Source organism: Stegostoma tigrinum, chromosome 29 (assembly GCF_030684315.1).
Source record: "Stegostoma tigrinum isolate sSteTig4 chromosome 29, sSteTig4.hap1, whole genome shotgun sequence".
Lineage (NCBI taxonomy): Eukaryota > Metazoa > Chordata > Chondrichthyes > Orectolobiformes > Stegostomatidae > Stegostoma > Stegostoma tigrinum.
The window spans coordinates 1010222-1033539 of record NC_081382.1 but is presented as its reverse complement, the minus strand read 5'-3'; the positions used below and the strand labels follow the sequence as shown (position 1 = coordinate 1033539).

General features: G+C 42.8%; 1 protein-coding gene across 3 annotated transcripts in view; it reads left to right on the top strand.

Annotated features, from left to right (window-relative positions):
* Positions 1–23318, top strand: part of exd3 (exonuclease 3'-5' domain containing 3) — a 644822-nt gene that overhangs the window by 569904 nt on the left and 51600 nt on the right. For all 3 annotated transcript variants that reach the window (XM_059638357.1, XM_059638356.1, XM_048558801.2), the window contains one exon: positions 21560–21653. In XM_059638357.1, the coding sequence (XP_059494340.1) occupies positions 21560–21653 (94 nt within the window). The remainder of the gene's footprint in view (positions 1–21559; positions 21654–23318) is intronic.

The following is a 23318-nucleotide window of genomic DNA, read 5'->3' as shown; positions in this document are numbered from 1 at the left end:
GACATTTAAGAGACTGCTGGACACGCATATGGTCACAGAAATTTGAGGGTGCATACATGAGGATCAATGGTCGGCACAACATCGTGGGCTGAAGGGCCTGTTCTGTGCTGTACTGTTCTATGTTCTATATTGGTCGAGGAAACTATCCCTCATACGTTCCAGGAAATCCTCCTCCATTACATTTCCACCAGTTTGCTTAGTCCAATCCAAATGCAGATTGAAGTCACCCATAATAACTGCTCTACCTTTACTGCATGCATTTCTAATATCCTGTTTTATACTATCCATAACCTCTCAACTACTGTGTGGTCTGTATATACTCCCATTAATTTTTTTTCCCTTTCATATTCTGCAGCTGTACCCATTCAGATTCCAAGTTGTACAGACTAATGTCCTCTCTTACTATTATGTTAATCTTATCCCTAACCAGCAACACGACCTTACCTCCCTTTCCTCTCTGTCTATCTTTCCAAGCTCTTACGTGTCATAAGCATGTTCATGCATTACAGGAAGGAGAATAATGTATTGGCATTAGGTGAAAGCCTTGATCCACCACTTCACTTTCACACCTTCAGCAGCTGAAGACCAAACACTCTCCATCCTACTCAACAACAGTCATACCTCCATCGTACCCTGGATTTCTGCTCTGGATCTTGCAAATTCTGGTGTATTAAAATAAGGTCACATTGGTAACATTTAGGTTTGAAACTTTGGCATGTGAAGGCAGGAGACTGACGATGCAGTGATTAAGTTCTGCTTGCTTGAAAAGCCAATAGATGTCTCAAGGGGTTATAGAATTGGAGGAGGTTACTGTGATAGGGAGCTTTGAGGCATAGAGGGAGGAGAGAACAAGGCTGAAAATTTTAAAATCAAATGGTTGTCAGTTTGGGAATCTGCAGTCAGTGAACTGTGATGAGTGAACAAGACTTGGTGCAGGTTATGGTATGGACAGTATAATTTTTGATGGATCGAGTTTGTGGGGATAGGAAAATGTAAAGCTATTCAGAGAAATTTTGGAATAGTGTAGTGCAGAGGTGCCAATAGGCAGTGTTGGCTAACATTACAGTAAGTTATTGCAGATCTAGATTTACATATAGTCCAGGTGTAGCAAGGACAGCAAATTTAATTCTCTAAAGGGTTTTTGTGAAGTAGATGGATTTTTGTGATAATCTGGTAATTTCACAGTTCCCATTTGTTGCTCTGTTTTACTCCAGATTTTATTTAATTGATTAAAGATAAATTCCACAGCTGTTGTGGTGAGATTTAAACAGATTTCTCTGGATTATAGTTCAGGCCTCTTGGATTACTAGTCCCGTAACATGACAGCTATGCTACATTGCTATACCCCAACATATTGTTGTGATACAATTTCTCTTCATCTAGAAGTGGATGTGTAAAAGCAGTGTGCCATATCGAAGGCAGTAGTGAGTTTGAGAGGCATGGTGGAAGAGCTGGGTGGTGTCAGCCTGCATAGGATTATCGAATCATACAGCCTAGAAGCAGGCCCTTCAGCCTGCCATGTCTGTGCCAGCCAATAAACACTGAACTATACTATACACTTACCTATATTTGGTCCATTACCTGCCATTCTGTGGCATTGTAAGTGCTCATCCAGATACCTCTTAAATGTTGCAAGAGTATCTGCCTCACCGACCTCTCAAGCAGGGCGTTCATATTTCTACCACCCTCTGGGTGAAAATATTTTCCTCAGATCCCCTCTAAACCACTTACTCCTCACTTTAGATTTATGCCTTTTGATCTTAGGTACGTCTGCCATGGGGAAAAGATTCTCACGCTCAACCCTATCTATGTCTTTCTCAATCTCAATCAGATTCTGCCTCAACCTCCTATGTGCTAGGGAAAACAAACTCAGCCTATTCAGTCCCTCCTTTTAACTGAGACTTTCCATACCAGGCATTATCCTTTTACACCTCCTCTGTACTCTGTCTAAATGTGGAAGCTAACTTTGTGTTTCTGGAAGATGTTGTTAAAGGTTAGTATTTGCATGTGACATAGTCGGGAAGGTAATGGCCTGGTGGCACTATTGCTGTCCTGTTAATCCAGAGACCCAGTTAAAATTCTGGGGACCCGGGTTCGTATCCTGCCACGGCAGATGGTAGAATTTGAATTTAATAAAATATCAGGAGTTAAGAATCTAATGATGACTGTGAATCCATTGTTGATTGTTGGAAACCCCCATTTGGTTCACTAATGTCCTTTAGGGAAGGAAACAGCCATCCTTACCTCGCCTGGCCTACATGTGACTCCAGACCCACAGCAATGTGGTTGACTTTAAACTGACCTTTGGGCAATTAGGGATGGGCAATCAATGCTGCCTGGCCAGCAATGCCCTTAACCTGATAATGAATAAAAAAAATACTAGCACTGAACAGATAACAGTGGAGCCAGGCAAGTACACTCCCATGCAGCCACTGATGGACACAACACAAGTTTGGAATTTGAACTTTTTAAAGCTTCTGCTTTCTTAGAATTGTTTGAAAGATTAAATGCTTTGGTTCCTTTGGATTGTTGTGAGTAAATCACCACAAACAGCCATTAATTTGGCTATTTATTAAGAAATCTCACAATCAAATGCCGAAACAATGTTCAAATTTTAATGCTTGTAGCAGCCAAAATGAGATCCCTCAAGTGTTCAAGATAAGCCTCACAACTCTACTTGGCTAATACCCGATTAATGGTGGAATTTAGCTACGATTCCATCCCACAGAGTCTGTCCCAGTTTTGATCCTTGTGCAGTATGGTTCTTTGAAGTTGATTTGATTTTTTCATTGTTACGTGCACCCAAGTACAGTTTAATGTGCAGTACAGGCAGATCATACCATATAGTTGCATTCAGTTCTGGCCGCCACTTTACAAGAAGGATGTGGAAGCTTTGCAGAGGATGCAGAAGATGTTTACCAGAATGCTGCCTCAGTTTAGACGGTATGAACTGCAAGGGGAGGCTGGACAAACCAGGGTTGTTTTCTCTGGAGCAGCAGAGATTGAGAGGAGACCTGACAGAAGCTTATAAAATTATAAGATAGATAGATTTAACACTTTTTTGTGGAGTTGAAATGTCTATTGCTAGAGGGCATGCATTTAAGGGAAGAGGGGGAAAGTTCAAAGGAGATGTGAGGGGCAAATTTTTTTTACACGGAATAGTAGGTGCCTGGAACACAGTAGAGGCAGATAAGATAGAGGCATTTAAGGATATTTTAGGTAGGCATATGAATAAGCAAGGGATGGCGGGATATGGACCATGAACAGGCAGATGGTATCAGTTTAATTTGGCATTATGTTTGGCATAACATTGTCAGCCAATGGGCCCCGTTCTTGTGCTGTACTCTTCTAGCTATCTATTAGTTATAAACTGCATTGGGATAATAGAACAGAGCGAAGAATACAATGTTGTGGCTACAGAGCAGGTGCACAAAGAATGAGATCAACATTAAATTTAGAGTTTAAGAGGTCCATTCAGAAGTCTAATAACATTTGGAAGGAAGGTGTTCTTGAATCTGTTCGTACATGTGTTTAAGCTTTTGTACCTACTGCCTTACAGAAGAGGTTTGAAGAGATTATAACTGGGGTGGAAGGGGTATTTGATAATGTTGGATGCCTTTCCGAGGCAGCAAGAAGAATAGATGGAGTAATGGTTGGAAGGTTGACTTGTGTGATGGACTGTCTGTAGTTTTTTATGGTCCTTGAATGGAGCAGTTGCCATACTAAGCTGTGATCTATCCGGATACAATGCTTTTTATGGTAAGTGTATAAAAATTGGTAAGAGTCTTCACAGGCATGCGGAATTCCTTAGCCTCCCAGGAAGTGAAAACGTTTTTGTACTTTCTTGGCTGTCGCATCAATGTGGTGGACCAGGACAGACTGTTGGTGTTTGTCATTCCTAGGAACTTGATGCTCTTAACCATCTCCACCTCAGCTCCATTGATGTACGCAGACCCATGCCCTCCAACTTGCTTCCTGAAATCAATGACCAGCTGTTTTGTTTTGCTGTCATTGAGGGAGAGGTTGTTACCTTTACGTCCTGCCATCAAGCACTCTATCTCTTTCCTGTATACTGTTTTGCCATTATAGATCCGGCCTGGACCAGTGGTGTTGTCAGCAAATGTGTCGATGGAGTTAGGACAAAATTTGGCCACACAGTCATGAGTCTATAGGGAGTATAGTAAGGGGCTGAGTACGCAACCTTGCAGGTGTCAGTACTGAGAATTGTTGTCGAGGAGGTGTCATTGCCTATTCTTACTGATTGCAGTCCCTGGAAATCGTGGATCCAATTGCAGAAGATGGAGCAGAGACCTAGGTCTAGGAGTTTGGAGATTAATTTAATTGGAATTATGGTGTTGAAGGTGGAGCTGTAGTCAATAAGTAGGAGCCTGATGTAGGTATCCTTGTTATCCAGATGTTCAAGGGATGAGTGTAGGGCCATGGACCTGTTCTGTCGGTAGACAAATTGCAAGGGACCAAGCAGGCTGGGAGGCTAGAGTTGATATGAGCCATGACAAACTCTTGAAGCATTTTGTAATTATGGAGGTCAGAGCCACTGGGCAGCTGTCATTGAGGTATGCTGCATGAGTTTTCTTTGGCACTGGGATGGTATTCTTGAGGCTTGTGGGGACCTGAGATTGTAGCAAGGAAAGGTTAAAGATTTCAGCGAATATTCCTGCCACCTGGTGTGCACAGGATCTGAGCACATAGCTGGGAGCTCCATCTGGGCTATTGACTTTCCGTGGGTTCACTGTCAAAAAGGCTGATCTGATGTCAGCAGTGGTGACAGAGAACGGGTGCATCTGACCATTATTTCACTGACCTTCTGTTCAAATGTAAAATGCATTGAGTGAATCAGATAGGAATGTATTTTATCGCTGTTCTGCTTAGCTTTGTAGCCCGTTATGTCATTATAGGCCTTCCCACAAATGGCGAGTGTCTGTGGTTAGTTTGGGGCTCTATCTTAGCCCAGTATTGTCTCATGGCATCTCTTTATGGAGGTCATAATCTGGATTTCCTGTAAAGGTCAAGATCGTCTGACCTGAATGCCTTGGACTGAGACTTCAGCAGGCACTGGTTCTCCCGGTTCATCCATGGTTTCTGGTTGCGGGAACGTTCAGATTAAGTTCTTCGGCACATGGTATCCTCCATGCTTGCAAGTGAAATCTGTAATAGTAGTGGCACACTCATTTAGGCTGGCTACTGAGTTCTTGAATATAGACCAGTCCACCAATTCCAAGCAGTCCTGTAGAAGCTGTTCCATATCTTAAAGAAGTTCTGCTAAAGAGTTCTGGTGTTGGATTCTTACACAGTTTCTCATCTTTCAGTCTATGGTGCAACATTATCGATCTTTTACGTTCTTTCATTCAAACTATTGATCACTGCCCTTGAGTCTGCAACTTGCTTCCTTATTAGAAGTAGCTTCCCAGTTCCTTTTACATCTGGCATTGACTGTCTGTTTGAAGACACAGCTTTCCTTAAACTCTTCTGCAAGGCAAACATTTGTCCTTGTGGTATAAAGCAGAAGTGAACAGTTTTGTTCATGTAATATCAATACTTCCTTCTCCCAGACATGGCTAATAGCTTTCAAATCCTGTATAAGTTTGACCTTGTCCCTTCATAGTTTATTTCAGAAAGAGTTGTTGCTGCCTCTTTCAACCCATGAGCAGTTATTAAAGATCTGAAGTTTATAATATCACAAGATGTCTCCTAAGTCTCAATTAATATTTTCAATGTTTTTCTCTTTTTTTTTCCTTTTACTTTTACCCCTGTTCCTGCTTCTCAATCTCTAATTTCCCTTCTGATTGGGATGACTGTAACATTATTATGACCCCAACAGATAGTAATATTGGACAAGCCACATGAGACTTGACTTGATAGATGATCATTTTTGTTTTCCAGTCACTAGCCAATCACTGTATGCAAGAGGCTGCCACTATACTTTTAATAAAATGACGTAAAAATTTATTACACAAAAGAAAAGCATAAACTATATAACAGTATACAAAAACTATTTGAATCAAATCAAGACCATTCTATCCCCACATTAAAGCTGACATGGCTGTAACCAGAGATAATCGGAATTGCAGATGCTGGAGAATCCAAGATAACAAAGTGTGAAGCTGGATGAACACAGCAGGCCAAGCAGCATCTCAGCAGCACAAAAGCTGACGTTTCGGGCCTAGACCCGTCATCAGAGAGGATGAAGGATCTAGGCCCGAAACGTCTGCCTTTGTGCTGCTGAGATGCTGCTTGGCCTGCTGTGTTCATCCAGCTTCACACTTTGTTATCATGGCTGTAACCAGTTTTCTTTTTGACAAATTTCTGTGTATCTAATGCTATTTTCTTAAATTAATATCGCTTCCTAGCACGCCGCAATCTTTTTTCACTATTACAACTGAATATAGGTTTCTTAAACTCATGTTTTCCTCAGCCCAGAAGAATGTCAACATCCGTCTTAAACAGCTCAACAGTCTTCTGCTTCTGCGGCTGTCTTCTAAACATCTCAGGATCATGTTCCTGCTCTGACGGTTATGAAGACTGCTTCTTAACGCACCTCTTCTCATTGACAGAGATAACAAGGTGTAGAGCTGGATCAACACAGCAGGCTGATCAGCCTCAGAGGAGAGGAAAGCTGATGTTTCAGGCCTAGACCCTTCTTCAGAAATGGGGGAGGAGAAGGGAGTTCTGAAATAGATAGGGAGAGAGGAGGCGGCAGATAGAAGATGGGTAGAAGAGAAGATAGGTGGTGAGGAGACAGATTGATCAAAGAGGCAGGGATGAAGCCAGTAAACGTGAGAGTAGTTGGGGAATTAGGGAGGAGATAGATCAGTCTAGGGAGGATGGACAGGTCAAGGGGGCAGGGCGAGGTAGTAGGTAGGAGATGGAGGTGGGGCTTGATGTGGGAGGAGGGGATAGATGGGAGAAAGGACAGGTTAGGGAGGCGGGGATGAGCTGGTTTTGGGATGTGGCAGGGGGAGGGGAGATTTTGAAGCTTGTGAAGTCCACATTGATACCATTGGGCTGCAGGGTTCCCAAGCGGAATATGAGTTTCTGTTCCTACAACCTTTGGTGGCATCATTATGGCACTGCAGGAAGCCCAGGATAGACGTATTGTCTGAGGAATTGGAGAGGTAGTTGAAATGGTTCACAACTGGGAGCTGCAGTTGTTTAGTGCGGACTGAGTGTAGGTCTTCTGCAAGGCGGTCCCCAAGCCTCTGCTTGGTTTCCTCGATGTAGAGGAGGCCACAACGGTAACAGGGGATGCAGTATACCACATTAGCAAATGTGCAGGTGAACATCTGTTTGATGTGGAAAGTGGAAAGTCTTGGGTCCTGGGATGGGGTTGAGGGGGTGAAGTGTAGGGGTAAGTGTAGCACTTGCTTTGGTTGCAGGGGAACGTGCCCGGTGTGGTGTGGCTGGAGGTGAGTGTGGAGCAGACAAGGGAGTCATGGAGAGAGTGGTCCCTCTGGAAAACAGATAAGGGTGGGGAGGGAAACATGTCTTTGGTGGTAATGTTGGATTGCAGATGCGGAAGTGTTGGAGGATGATACGTTGGATTCGGAGGTTGGTGAGGTGGTACGATACATTGGATCTGGAAGCTGGTGGGGTGGTACGTGAGAAGGAGTTCATCACCCTCCTCCTACACTTCAGCCATTTTTGTCCCTCATAATTTCATATATCTCAATCATATTTATCTCTATCCCCTCAGTCTCCTCTGCTCCAAGAAAAACTGCCTAATCTATCCAGTCTTTCTTCATAACTAAAGCTCTTCACCTCAGTAACATCCTGGTAAATTTTCTCTGGACTCTGTCCAATGCAATCAGATCTCGCTTATAATGGGCTCTTACCTTTGCTAGCAGTCTCCCATGTGAGATCCTTTGAAAAGCTTTGCTGAAGTCCAAGTAGTTGGGATTCAATGCGTTGCCCTAATGTACATACGTTTACCACTTTGAGAAATTCACTCAAGTTGGTCAGACATGACCTCCGCTTAAGAAAATCATGTCGGTTTGTTAATGAATCCTTGCCTGTTCAGATGCAGATTGATTCTGTCCCTCTGAATTGCTTCCAATGGTTTTTCCATCACTGAGGTTAGACTGACTGACTGGCTGTAGTTTCTAGTTTATCTCTTGTATGCTTCTTGAATGACGGTACCACATTGTCTGTCCTCCAGTCCCCCTGTGGCTAAGGAGTATTTGACAATTATTGCCTATGCCCCTTTATTTCCCTCCTTCCCTCACCCATTGTCTGGTCCTGGAGATTTAAGCCTGCCAGATCACTCAGAACCTCATCTCTGTCTATGCTAATATCTTTAAGTATATTATAACCCTCCTCCTGATTTCTGTGCCCACATTGACCCTCTCACTGGTGAACACCAACACATAGGATTCATTTAGAATCCTTTGGCTCCATGCACAAATTACCATTGTGTTCCTTAATGGACCCTACACTATTCTTTTATGCTTAATATACATGCAAAATAACTGAGAATTTTCCTATATTTGACCTGCCATTATTCTTGCATGTCCCATTTTGCTCTCCTGATTTCCTTTGTCAGTTTCCCTGGCACATTCTGTACTCTTTTCGGCCATGATCATATTAAATGGTTATGTAGGCTCAAAGGGCCAAATGGCCTATTCCTGCACCTGTTTCTATGTTTCTGCTTTTTGGAACTCTTCGTATCTGTCATTGTGTCTGCTTCTTGATAGCCAGAGTTCACAGGATTTTCTTATTGCAGTCCCTTGTTGTGGGGCCAGGTGTAGATGGGGGCAGAACTGCTGTACTCAGATTGGGTGCAGGGGCAAAGCTGCTGTGTTCACATTGGGTGGGGCACAGTATCCAATTCATCATAACTGATTAATTCCAGAATTCCTACTGTGCAGATAGGCAATTTGGCCCATCAAGTATGTACCGATCCTCCCACCAATTCCCTATAACTGTACTTTTACCAGAGTTAATCCACTTAGCCTGCACAGTATGGGCAATTCTGCACGACCAACCAACCTAACCTGCAAATCTTTGGACTGTGGATCAAAACCGGAACACCAGGCAGGAGAACATACAAGCTCCACACAGACAGTCATCTGAAGCTGGAATTGAACCCAGGTCCCTGGTACTATGGGGTGTAGTGCAAACTACTGAGCCACTGTGTCAGCACTGATTTTGAACAAATCTAGCCTGAATACTGGTAGAGCTGGCTTCAGTAAAGATACTAGCGTTTGGTCAGTTGTACTTCCCTTTGTATCTGAAGGCTGTGTTTGAAGTGTTTACTGTTGGAATTTCTCTGCCATGCTTGTGTGTCACTGATGCACATCCAGGTCTCGCTGTAGTACAGGCATGCGGTTAGGGAGAGAGAAAAATTCAATGTGGAAACTGAGCTCTTTGCTTGTTGTCCAGGGAAATCCCGAGCTTCTACTCCTGAATCACTATTTTCCTGTCCCCGAGGAAATCCTACCAGAGACACCGTGAGGTTTTAGACCTTCAAAAAGGAACCACTGTCTGACAGTCTTTGTTGTCTGAAGACAAATCATAGAATCTCTACAGTGCAGGCCATTCAGCTCATCAAGTCAACACCAACCCTCTGAAGAGCAACCTCCCAGACCCACCTAACTCCTCTAATTCCTCTAACCCTGCATGTCCCATGGCCAATCCACCTAGCCTGCTCATCCTGGACACAGTGGGCAATTTAGCATGGCCAATCAATCTAACCTGCACATCTTTGGACCGTGGAAGAAAACCAGACCACCTGGAGGAAACCCACACAGACACTGGGAGAAAGGCAACTCTTTGTGTGGAGTTTGCACAGAAGATGGAATCCAACCCAGGGCCCTAGTACTGTGAGGTAGTAGTGCTAACCGCTGAGCCACTATGCTGCTACAAATATTGAGAAGAATGACCTAAGCAAACCATTTGACTCTGTTAACAAAGTGTGTAGCTGGATGAACACAACAGGCCAAGCAGCATTTCAGGAGCACAAAAGCTGATGTTTCGGGCCTAGACCCTTCATCGGATTCTCCAGCGTCTGCAGTACCCATTATCTGATCATTTGACTCTGTTACATCTCTTTGGGGCAGCCTAGAAGAAGTCAAGTCCCAATACAGTTCCAAGAATGAGAAATATCAGTTATGAGCTTAGATTGAGGAAGTTGAGCCTGTTCTCCTTTGAGAGAAGATGACCAAAAGGAGATTTGAAAGATATTTTTAAAATCACGAGCCGGCGAGACAGAGTAGATAGGGACAAACTGTTCATGCTCACAAAAGGGACAAGAACTAGAGGGCATAGATTTAAAGTGATGTGTTAATGATGCAAGAGTGATGTAAGAAAACACTTTTCCACTCAGCAATTTGTTAGGGCATGGAATGTCATTGCCTGGAAGTGTGGTGGAGGCAGATCAATTGAGCTATTCAAGATAGTGTTGGCTGGTTATTTGTATAAAAATGATGTTGGGCAAAAAGCAAGAGGTTAACACCTTGTAAGAGAATCATTCCAGACACAATGGGCCAAATGGCCTCATTTATACTGTAATGATTCTGTGATTCTATCCACAAAGTTGTCATAAAAGTTATTTTTTTTTAGATATCCCCAATTTTCATGACTTTTACACCTAGGTTGACCGAAGGCATGGACCAGGTTTCTGTACTTAGCTGGATTAAGTTTATTGCAACTCAATAGCATCTAGCTACAGGCAAACAATTATGAATATTACTGCACATTTAATAAAGGTATTCAACTCCTTATAAACTCCGCCTTGCCCACACAGAGACAAGAAGAAAAATAGATTTTGATGAAGAGGCACCCGACTTGAAACATAAACTCTGCTTTCTTAAAAACTGAAAGAACTGCTGATGCTGTCCATCAGGAATAAAATCAAAGCTGCTGGAAAAGCTCAGCAGGTCTGGCAGCATCTGTTCTGAGGAAGGGTCACTGGACTCGAAACGTTAACTCTGTTATTTCCTTCGCAGATGCTACCAGACCTGCTGAGCCTTTCCAGCAACTTCGTTTTTGTTAACTCTGCTTTCTTACCACAAATGCTGCCAAACCTTCTGAGTTTCACTAACAATTTCTGTTTTGGTTTCAGATCACCAGAATCTGCAATTCTTTGCTTAATTATAGTAAAAGAATAGAATGTTTTAGGTGGAGTGAAAGACTGGGAAGGCAGTTCAGTGATCCCGTACACAGAGTTTACTGAGATGATTCTTGTGCTGATCAGAACCATGCTTCTTAGTTCTTCTCTGGATGCAGGCAGTCCAGGGACCAGTTCCTACATTTAAAGGTCCCTGACTTATTATTTAGAAGTCATAGCTTATAGTAACCGCTGAAGGAAAAATAAACTGGTTTCCTTAATGCATAAAGTTTGCCGCAGAGAAGAGACTCAGCTCATGAGCTGGTGGAGACCTGAAGGCTTTTCACAATCCTATTCGCAGCACCAGGCTGTTCAGCTGCCTAAGAATCACTCACATAGATGTTTGTAGGCAGCCTTTGTCATTGATAACTGGTCACTCGTCCACTGACCAATCACCTGTTTGTTACCGGCAAATTCTCCCTTTGTACAGCCCTTTGTTCCAGTTTGTCTGCAAACTACATTTTGTTTACTACAACTATGTAAACTGTACTTTTTTACATTGCATCCTTTTAAAACACGTGGAAATCCTGCAACAATAATTTGTTTTACAACAGAAATTTTCTCATTCCAGTTCACAATTAAAGATATAGAAAATTAAAAAGACCATCTTTACAACTCAGTAAATCACACAGGTGCATAAAGCCAGAATATCCAAAATCCTGCAAATACTTCATGATAAATGACTGTAGCTATCTTGAATTTGAAATGTGAAAGAGACGATCAACATATGGACTGATGTTGCACAGGGCTGCATGGTAGCCCCTCTACTTTTAAAAATCTACCTGACAGTGACTGTCCACCTCTTCACAGTTCAACTGCTGTGCACTACATTCCCCTGTATACAACAGCCTCTTTAGAAAATTAAGGGAGCAAATTGTAATTGAGAAACTCAGGACATACTGCACTCTTCCAGCCCACCACCTGGTTACCCTCTCATCCCAGAATGTCAGGGCAACAGAGCTGAGCTCAAGGCTGAGGCAGCACTGGGCACATGGGACCACAGCTGGAGGGAGCACACCATCTGCACAACTTTCAACCAAGTGGCTGGATAATCCAGCGTAACAGCCACAATGTCTGTACTCAATGTGAACTGATCATTGATGTGAACGCAAAATGAATGAGCAACTTGAGTAGAAATGGCAATGTTGTATAATGACTGATAGTGCTGGGTGTCTCACTGTAAATTGGATCACCATCTCAGTCCCATTGTTTAAAAGGAATTGTAAACCTGTGCTGATTGGAGTCCAACATTTGTGTGTTAACCTTTGACTGTAAGTGCTGACCCTTTGAACTCTTACCCTGTCATGAAATACCAGGCCCCAGTAATGTTCCATTCACAAGGAGTGACTGTGCAGCCCCATGTCCTGGGAAAGGAATCAGTTTCAAGTGTGGGCTGTGGTCTGCTCGTAAGCCTTTATTGTGAGTGAGGTTGATTGTGTGAGGTAATGCCTTGTAATAGGGCTGTATCCTGGGTGCTGTTCCGTCCAGATTGCACTTGCTGTTTTCAAATAGACTGCTGAGAAAGGAATAGGGGACAAAAAGATACAGCCTATTGAGCCCACCCTCTATCTCTGCGCATACAGAGAGATGAGAGAAGAGAGCCTACATTTGTCATGAGTGAGAAAATAAACACCCTTTTCAGCTACACTCACAGATCTTCTGGTTTCCTCAGTTTGGTTCTGTTTAACTGGCTTTCTCAGGCCAGCACCTGGGACATGTCAAGTGACATTTACACCACACCAATTACATGTGCTATTTATATCCCTGTTTGAAATAAAACCTAACTGGTTACCACCTTTCATCCATTATTCATCAACTTGCTGAAACTTTAACATCGTTGGCAAAAACTTTCCAGACAGAGATCCCAAAGGGCTGTCAACACCTTCCACCCTTGTGAGACTCAATATCTGTGAAACTGGACCCCAGTAAAAGTCAGTCTGGATGGAACACGTACCCCAGTGAGAGTCAGGGTGTATGGCAGCCATATCCCAGTGAGATTAAATGTGTGTGTGGGAGCCATACCCCAGTGAGAGTCAGTGTGTATGGGAGCGGTATCCCAGTGAGAATCAGTGTGTGTGGGACTGTACCCCAGTGAAAGTCGATATGTGTGAGTCTGTAACCCAGTGTGAGGCAGTGTGTGTGGGACTCTATCCCACAGAGTGTGTGTGAGTGAGAGCCAGTGTGTGTGGGAATGTGCCCCAGCGAGAACTAGTATGTGTGGAACTGTATTCCACTGAGTATCATTGTTAGACTCTGTATCCCACTGAGAATGTTTGTTTGTGTGGACCCCTTCCCCAATGAGAGTCACTGCATGTGAAATCTGTGTCCCACTAAGATTAAGTGCTTATCGAACTGTACCCCAGTGAGTGATTCTGTGTGCCTCAGTGAGAGCCAGTGTCTGTGGAACTTTAAGCAAATACAGTCAGCATGTGTGGATCTGTACCCTGGTGAGAGTCGGTGTGTATGGTCATTTACTTTGTGTCTCAATCGAGAGTTTATTTAACAATGTAAAGATTTAATAATAAAGATTTAAACACTTAAAATTTTCAAGAATAACACATTCTATTGAAAAAACAAAATGTAATGATATCTGTGAATAGAGAGAAAATTTAATATAGCATTAGACCAAAAGAATTAATGATGCAAACAGTAGCACTAAATTGGAAGAAAAGCAATGTTTCAGAAACTAGCAAAGTGCAAGCAAAATGTTGGTAAGAAGGGAGAGAAAAGTAGAATGACTTTAAGCTAGCCAAAAATATAACAACAGTTTGTAAGAGTTTTTCCAAATATGTAGAAAGGAAGAGAGTAGCTAAAGTAAATGTTCATTCCATAAAAAGAGGACAGGAGAATAGGGAATGAGAAAAAAGTGCAAAAATGTTCAGTGAGTGTTTTGTGTCTGCCTTCATTGTAGAAGAAATTCAGTATCTTCCATAAATAGTAACTTAAGGGCTAAATAAGTGAGCAGATTAAAGTAATTAATGTCAGCAAAGAAAAGGTGCTAGAGAAACCTGAGGCACTAAAATCCAACCCATCCCTCAAATGGACCGTATGATAGGATTCTAAGAGGTCGCTGCAGAGAGAGTGGATGTGCTAGCTATGATTTTCCGAAATTCCCCACATCACTGGAATAGTCACAGCAAATTGGATATTGGTAAATGTAATGCCAAGAGGGATAATATGGGTATAGAAATCATTGGAGAAGTTCTGTGATACAATTTGAATAATTAGTGTAGAAAAAGAGTTGGTTCTGAATGGATGAGTAGACTTAGAAGTAGATAAATTTCCAGGGCTGAATGAAATGTGTCTCAGGTTGTTGAGTGAGACAAGGGAGAAAACGACAGGCATGCTTGCAAAAGTTTTCAGTTCCTCCCTGGCTACCGGGAGGTACTGGAGAACAGCCAATGTGGCACTGTTATTAAAGAAGGGAGAAGGGATGAACGAAGAAACTACAGGCCAGTCAGTCTAACCTTGGTGGAGTAGAAACTGTTGGAAGCAATTCTGAGACCAAATTCATCTGCATTTAAAAAGGCCAGGATTAATCAAGAATAGTTAAAATGATTTTGTTTAGGGAGGCTTAATTTTTCAGAGATGACCAGGTATGTAGATGAGGGCAATGTTTTTGATGTAGTCTACTTGGACTTCAGCAAGGCTTTTGATAAGGTCCTTCCTGGGAGCCTATTAGCAAAAGTAAGAAAGACCCCCTTGGGACACAAGGTAATTTAGCGAATTGGATCCACATTTGTCTAAATGGCAAAAAGCAAAGGGTAATAGTTGAGGTAATAAAATGTGAGGCTGGATGAACACAGCAGGCCAAGCAGCATCTCAGGAGCACAAAAGCTGACGTTTCGGGCCTAGACCCTTCATCAGAGCTTCCGGAGGGAGGAGGGTAACTTCTTCAGGTTAGGCATCCCTGGAAGAGGCTTCGCAGTGAGGTTAAAATAGTATCAGAGATAATGGGAACTGCAGATGCTGGAGATTCCAAGATAATAAAATGTGAGGCTGGATGAACACAGCAGGCCAAGCAGCATCTCAGGAGCACAAAAGCTGACGTTTCGGGCCTAGACCCTTCATCAGAGGCTCTGATGAAGGGTCTAGGCCCGAAACGTCAGCTTTTGTGCTCCTGAGATGCTGCTTGGCCTGCTGTGTTCATCCAGCCTCACATTTTATTATCTTGGAATCTCCAGCATCTGCAGTTCCCATTATCTCTGGTAATAGTTGAGGGGTATTTTTCTGACTAGAAGCCCATGTCTGATGGGGTCCCAGAAGTGTCAGTATTGAGGCCCTTGCTGTTTCTGGCTTATATAAATAGTTTAGGCTTGAATGTAGGAGGGTTCATCAGTAAATTTGCAGATGATGCAAAAATTGGGAGGGTGATAATGGTAAGAAGGTAGCCTTAGATTACAAGAAGATATACGTGGACTGGTCAGTGGCAAATAAAATTCAATCCAGATAGAGGTGAGGTGATGCACTTCGGTAGGACAAACTAGACAAGGAATCTGTGGTGAATGATAGGACCATGGGAAGCACTGAGCATCAGAGGGACCTTGGTTGCATGTATATCAGTCCCTTAAGGTATCAGGACAAGTTGATAAAGTAGTTAAGAAGGCATATGGGATATTTGCCTTTATTAATTGACGTGGAGGGGCTGGTGTTGGACTGGAGTTATCAAGGTCAGAAGTCACATGACACCAGGTTATAGCCCAACAGGTTTATTTGAAATCACAAGCTCGTGGAGAACTGCTCCTTCATCGGGTGAAAAATTGCTGAGGTGGGGGGCGCAGAAGATTTGGTGGAGATGTGAGGAAAAACCTTTCCACTTAGGGGTGGGAATCTGGAACTCACTACCTGTTAAGTATGCTAGAGGCAGAAACCCTTGTAATATTTAAGAAACATTTAGATGTGCATTTGCAATGCCAGGGCATACAAGGTTATGGACCAAGTGTAGGAAAGTGGGATTAGAATAGTTCGGGAGCTGTTTTTGACTGGCTCAGAAGTGATGGGCCAAAGGACCTTTTCTTTGCTTTAAATCTTCATGACTCCATTGAAGAAAAAAAGGGACAACAAGCTATAGGTCAGCTAGACAGACATAAGTCATTGGGAAAATTCTAGCATCTGTTACTGAGGAAATGTTGGTGCATTTTGAAAATCATAACATGATTCAAACAAGTCAGTTTTTAGAAAAATTGAAATCCTGTTTAATCATTTTTTGAAGTTTTTTATGAGGATGGCACCAATAGGATACAGAAAGAGGGATTAGTAAATATATTGGGAGAAGGAAGGCAATCTCCTAATGATATCACTGCAAGACGCAGAGAATGTTCTGGGGTCTATGGGTTCAAATCCCATCATGGCAGATGGTGAAATTGGAATTCAATAAAAATGTGGAATTAAAGATCCACTGATGACTGTGAAACAGTTGTTGTTCATTGGAAAAGCTCATCTGGTTCTCTAATATCCTTTAGGGAAGGAAACTGTCGTCCTTATCTGGTCTGGCGGACATGTGACTCCAGACCCACAACAATGTTGTTGCTTCTTAACTGCCCTCTGGGTAATTAGGGCTGGGCAATAAAAGCTCCCTGAGCCTGTGATGTTCACAACCCAAAGAAATGAAAAAAAAAGAGAAATGTTGGATTTTCAAAGTGCTTTTGAAAAGGTGTCATGAGCTGAGGGCTCAAACTTCATGTACTCGTATGGTTAGATGATTGATTGGCAACAGGAAGTCGACAAAAGGGGTAAATGTTTTTTTTTTCAAATTGACAAGTTATAACTAGATCGCTGCCAAGATAAGTGTATGGGATTTAACTGTTTACGGTATACAGATGAAGAGTCAAAATACATGCAGCGAAAACAAATCATACAAAGTTAGGTTGGAGCGTAAGCTGTGAGGAGGACACAAAGAGTCTACAAAGACATAGAAACTGGATATTAGGTGGCAGATAAAGTATATTGGGGAGTTTGGAATTATTCATTTTGGCCATTAAAATAGGAAAATTATATTTGTTTAAAAGGCTCAAAACTTATAAATGTTGATGTTCGGCAAGGCTAGTGCACTTGTACAAAGAACTGGAAAGGTTAGCATATGGATGGGTAACGAATCATCCGTTTGTAGTTCATTGGTTGCTTGATTGCAGCCGATGTTTCCTCTAAGCTGCTCATGTAGCACTGTGCACAGCATTAATTTCTGAATGTGAGTTTGCTCGCTGAGCTGGAAGGTTAGTTTTCAGACGTTTCGTCACCATTCTAGGTAACGTCATCAGTGAGCCTCCGACGAAGCGCTGGTGTTACATCCCTCCTTCTATTTATCTGGTTAGGTTTCCTTGGGTTTGGTGATGTCATTTCCTGCGTTGGTGATGTCATTTCCTGTTCTTTTTCTCAGGGGATGGTAGATTGGCTCCAAATCACTGTGTTTGTTGATGGAGTTCCGGTTGGAATGCCATGCTTCTAGGAATTCTCGTGCGTGTCTCTGTTTGGCTTGGCTTGACAAGCCAAACTGAGACACGCACGAGAATTCCTAGAAGCATGGCACTCCAACCGGAACTCCATCAACAAACACAGTGATTTGGAGCCAATCTACCATCCCCTGAGAAAAAGAACAGGAAATGACGTCACCAACGCAGGAAATGACATCACCAACCCAAGGAAACCTAACCAGATGAATAGAAAGCAGGACATAACACCAGCGCTTCATCGGAGGCTCACTGATGATGTTACCTAGAATGGTGACGAAACGTCTGAAAACTAACCTTCCAGCTCAGCGAGCAAACTCACATCCAGAACCTCAACCTGAGCTGTTAATTTCTGACTCCAGAAGGTGCTGCCATGCAAGGAGTTCAGAGGTCTGTTTCGAAGAAAGTCTGTAGTAAGAACACTGGTTAGATCCTGAGGGTTTCTTCGTCTTTCAGCTTTTAGAATGTATTTTTTTTCGGTGGCTTTGAATGAAGTTTTTCTGCTCCTTTGACAGAAGGTTGGAGAGAGGAACTTTACAAAGAAAGGTGAGAGAGAAAGGATTGATGCAGCTAACCAATGAAGGTCTCCTTTCTTCTCTTTTTCACTCCTCTTCCAGAAGCAAAAACACAGATTGCTGGAGAAACTCAGCAGGTCTAGCAGCATTTATGGAGAGAAAACACAGTTAATGTTTCGGTCCAGTGACCCTCCTTCAGAACTGATGGTAGCTAGAAAAAGGTGGTATATATGTTGAGGACAAGGGAAGGACGGAGTATGTGATAAGTGGAGACAGATCCAAAGGGAGAGAATGACAATTAGGCAGAGAAAGGGATATGTAATAGCTAAGGAGTAAGAAAAGCTAGCAATAGGGACTATAAGGAGTTAAAAATGCCACGACAGGACCAAGAGTTAGGGTGTGTAAGGGCATGGGAGAGAGGTGCTCAGGCCCTAAATATTGAGTCCCAGAGGGTCCCCAAGCAGAAAAAGAGATGCTGCTATTCCAGCCCATGCTGAACCTCACTGGGGCACAGGCCTGAGACAGAAATGTTGGACAGAGAACACAGTGGTTTGTTGAAGTGTCAGGCAACTAGAAGCTCAGGGCTGCTTTTGTGAACAGAAGGTAGGTGTTCCATTTGCAGTCACTCAGCCTGCATTCTGTCTCCCCAGTGTTGAAGCGAATACAGTAGACTAAATTGATTGAAGTGCAGGTAAATTATGCTTCACCTGGAAGGTGTGTCTGGAGCCTTGGATAGTGAGGAGGGAGGAAATAAATGGGCAGGTGTTATGCCTTTTGCGTTTGCATAGGAAGATGCTATGGACTGAGGGGGAGTCTTAGGAATGGAGGAGGAGTTGTTCAGGGTGTCCCGGAAGGGAACAGCTCCTGCAAATGCTGACAAGGAATGGAAACGGAATGTAGGTCTGGTTGTGTAAATGGTGGCTTACGATCCTTTGGATGTGCATGCTAGTGGGGTGGAAAGTGAGGACTGGGGCACCCTACTAATGTTGTGGGAAAGAAGAGAAGAGGTGAGGACTGAATAGTGGGAAATGGGTCAGACACAGCTAAGGGCACTATCAGCCGTGCTGATTGAGAGTCTTGGTTGAGGAAAAACATGAACATTTCTGAGGGTCCCTCAGGTGACATTGTCAAAACAGAACCAGCAAATATGGAGAAACTGGGAGAGTGGGATGTAGCCTTTACAGTGTTATGTTAAGTACAGGACTAATGTTCAGAAATATTTAGAAGATAGTCTAGACCTAAACTTTTACTTATTTTAAAGATAACTGTAAGTTGTCGCTTTCCAGATGTAATTGGATCAATCAAAATACCATTTTAAAGCAAAACACACTTTATTAATACACTGTAGTTAATATATAACAAAAGGAGGAATTAGAATAATGTAACTCTAATGGAAAACTTAACAGAGTAATAGATACATAACTATTACTATTAAAGTGTTCCAATATAGTAACATCCCACAAACACATCCTTGGCAAAAGACAAATTCAGAAAACACATTGTCTCACATGCAACTCCAGTAACAGGAAGATAACTCCCATCTTTTGGCTGTGACCGAGAAAGAGAGAAAATAGCTTTCACTTCTTCAAGACCCCAACAGCAACTGCTGAAAGTTAAAATTAAAATTCCTGCTTCTGTGTGAGCTTGACCACACCCAATCAAGATGCTTCTATTGTTCTAACTTTTTAAAAAAACTCCAAGGCCTCACAAGCTATTTACTCTAGTGGCTCTCTAGACTGCTTGATACTTTTGCCTTAAAACCTCTCCAAAATGAACCAGGATAAAATGCACCGACGAGCCGCAATATCATCACAAAAGGAAGCAGGGTGCGAAGATGTATAGTACAGGTAATTGGGAATCAATGTGTTTGTAATATATATTTCAATCCAGCCTATCCCCAGAAATGTTGAGGAGGTGAGAGTAGGGTGGAAATTGGAAATGAAATTGATCAACTTTGCCAATTCTGGACCAGAGAGGATCAGAATCTGTGTCAAACTGCGACCTGACTAGGTTTATTGTTATGCTGAGCTCTCCTGTAGCTATATCAAATGGTGCTATTTTGTTTGGACTTAATGTCCCCGAAAAGTAACATTGAAGCTAACATACAGTTTTTTTTGTTACAAATGACTCCTTTCACCATCTCTCCTTTTTAAGGCAATGTCCTTTCCTTTTCAGTCTATAATCCAAAAAAGACGTAGTCTTGGAGTCGTACAGCTGAAACAGATCCTTTGGTCTAACTCGTTCATGCCAACCAAATTGCCTAAACAAAACTAGCCCCATGTCCCTGATTTTGGCCTGTATCCCTCTTAAACCATTCATGTGTTTGTACAAATGTCTTTTAAATGTTGTAAGTGTACCTGTATCTACACTTGCTCTGGCAGTTCAACCTACATACAAAACACCCTCTGTGTGACAAAGTTGCCCCTCGGGTCCCTTTTAAATCTTTTATCTTTCACCTTAAAAATATGCCCCCTAGTTTTGAACTGCCCCACCCTCGGGAAAAGACCTTTGCTGTTCACCTTATCTATGCTGCTCATGATCCTTTAAATATCTATTAGGATACCCCTCACCCTCCCACACTCCAGTGGAAAAAGTCCCAGTCTCCCCTTATAACTCAAACACTCCAGTCCTGGTAGCATGCTGGTAAATATTTGAAAACATTTGCAAACATACTGGGATTTCTGTACTACCCCAGCTCTGCCTTACCATCGTCTTCATTGATCCTCTCAGTGTCTCTAATTTCTTAAACTGCTTACCTGACATCTAGTGCTGAATGACTAGATACATCCTCTAAGTAAAACTTGGAAAGGTTAAAACCATTGTTTGTGGTCCTATAACAGACTTGGTTCCCAGGCTCCTGTTTGAGCGGAATTGGACCATTCATAACTTTGTTGCCCTATTTGACTCAAGATGTAGACTCCAGATGAACATATGCATGAAGACGAGCCCCTTCCAACTTTATAAGTGTGTTTCCCTTGGTGCCACATTTCAGGAGGTCATATTGAGTCCAAGTTTCACCAGGAGTCATAGTTTTGAGCTGGGGAAAGGAAGCACGGAATTGAGATGTTGTTGGGAATATTGTATGGCTTCCAATAAAGAGATGAGCAGTCTGACACAAGCTGACTCCATAGTACCACCTACATAGGGAATGACAGCATCGCCCTTCAGCAAGCTTTGGCCAACCTTTTCCCAATTCCACCAATGGACAAACTTGGTGCTAAATTCCTGAATTTGGTTGTGGGAGCGGAGAGCTGTTGGGATCACGAGTGATAACAAGGAATGAACACAGCAGGCCGAGCAGTGTCTTAGGAGCAGGAAAGCTGACATTTCAGGCCTGGACCCTTCATCAAATGTATTGCTCGCAACTGCTCATCTCTTAATTTCAATGGCTTACCAACCTGCTCTGGACACCAGTAACCAACAGAAGAGTCTCATGCCCTGAATCCAAGTAACCCCGTGTCATTCTCTGTTACCAGGTCTGTAATGGGGCTGAATACCTGAAGCTTCCAGTGGAAGAGATGCGACAAGCTGTCCAGTTGAAAGCTTGCTCAGGAAGAGCAATGTGTACAGGTAATGCAGTGCGCTTATGGTGATGGGATAGTATCTAATGATGTTTCCTCAAGTGGAGAGTATGTGGGATCTGATGAGGTTCCCAGAGTTCGGGTACAGAAGACAGATTGTGATGAGGCCTGATGTTGATGAGGTTTGAGTGTTGCTTTGAGAGTCTGGTGCAGAGAGAGACTGAAATGCAAGTATTTATAGACAAAAGTAGAAATTTCTGGAAAAGCTCAGTAGGTCTGGCAGCATCCGTGGAGAGAATCAGAGTTAATGTTTTAGCTGAAATGATCCTTCCTCAGAACTGGGGTCTCTTGAGCCGAAACGTTAACTCAGATTCTGTCCACAGATGCTGCCAGACCTGAGCTTTTCGAGCAATTTCTGTTTTTGTCTTTGATTTACAACAACTGCAGTTCTTTTGGTTCTTGTGCAACTATTTATATCTGTTTTTAGCCTCCAGAAGCTTTTAATTGCTCAAGACTTTAAGTAGCTGAGCAGATTGTTTGGTGGGTTTGTAACATTTTATCTTGTAAACATAGGCAGGCATTTAAATTGGTGCAGGGAAGAAATAAGTGTTGCAATAAATGTATTTCTTATCTGGTTTATCTACTTAGAACATTACAGCACGTACAGGCCCTTCGGCCCTCAATGTCGTGCCGACCTGTCAGACCGATCTGAAGTCCATCTAACCTACACTATTCCATGTACGTCCATATGCTTGTCCAATGACGACTTAAATGTACTTAAAGTTGGCGAATCTACTACCGTTGCAGGCAAAGCGTTCCATTCCCTCACTACTCTTTGAGTAAAAATACTACCTCTGACATCTGTCCTATATCTTTTATCCCTCAATTTAAAGCTATGCCCCCTCGTGCCCGCTGTCACCATCCTAGGAAAAAGGCTCTCCCTCTCCACCCTATCTAACCCTCTGATTATTTTATATGTCTCAAATGACAATTAAGTCAATATTTCCAAACTTGCAACCTAATGGTTCAATAAAATATGACAAAATTGGCAGAATAGATGATATGTCACAAATGTAGCATAACGGGCCAGATGGAGGTCAGAACAATCAAAAGCAACCACATCTGTGCTTAATGTCTATAGTTTGTGGAACTTCTGCTCCGAATTGTTGAGCTGGAGTTTGAGTTTTGGACACCACAAGGTATTGGGGAGAGGCAAAGTTGAACATTTTGTTCCAGGAGGCAGTCACAGCCCTTCGTCTCAGAAATTCACATTTGTTCCATGGTCAGGGACAGCAATGTATGACGGTGAGTGAGGCAGGTATGAGGATCTAGAAGGTGGTGTTGGAGGAGCCTCAGCCCTTGTAATTGCCCAAAAGGTTAAACATTCATAGAATCCCCACAGTGTGGAAGCAGGCCATTCAACCCATCAAGTCTGCACCAAACCTCCCACCCAGGCCCATGCACTCAACCCTCTCTGTAACCCTACATATCCCATGGATAATCCACCTAGCCAGCACATCCCTTCATACCATGGGCAGTTTAACATTGCCAGTTCACCTCACCTGCATGTCTTTGGACAATTGGAAACCGGGGCACCTGGAGGAAACCCATGCAGACATGGGAAGAATGTGCAAACTGCACACAGACAATCGCCGAGGATGGATTTGAACCCAGACCCTGGTCCTGTGAGGTGGCGGTGCTAGCCATTATGTCG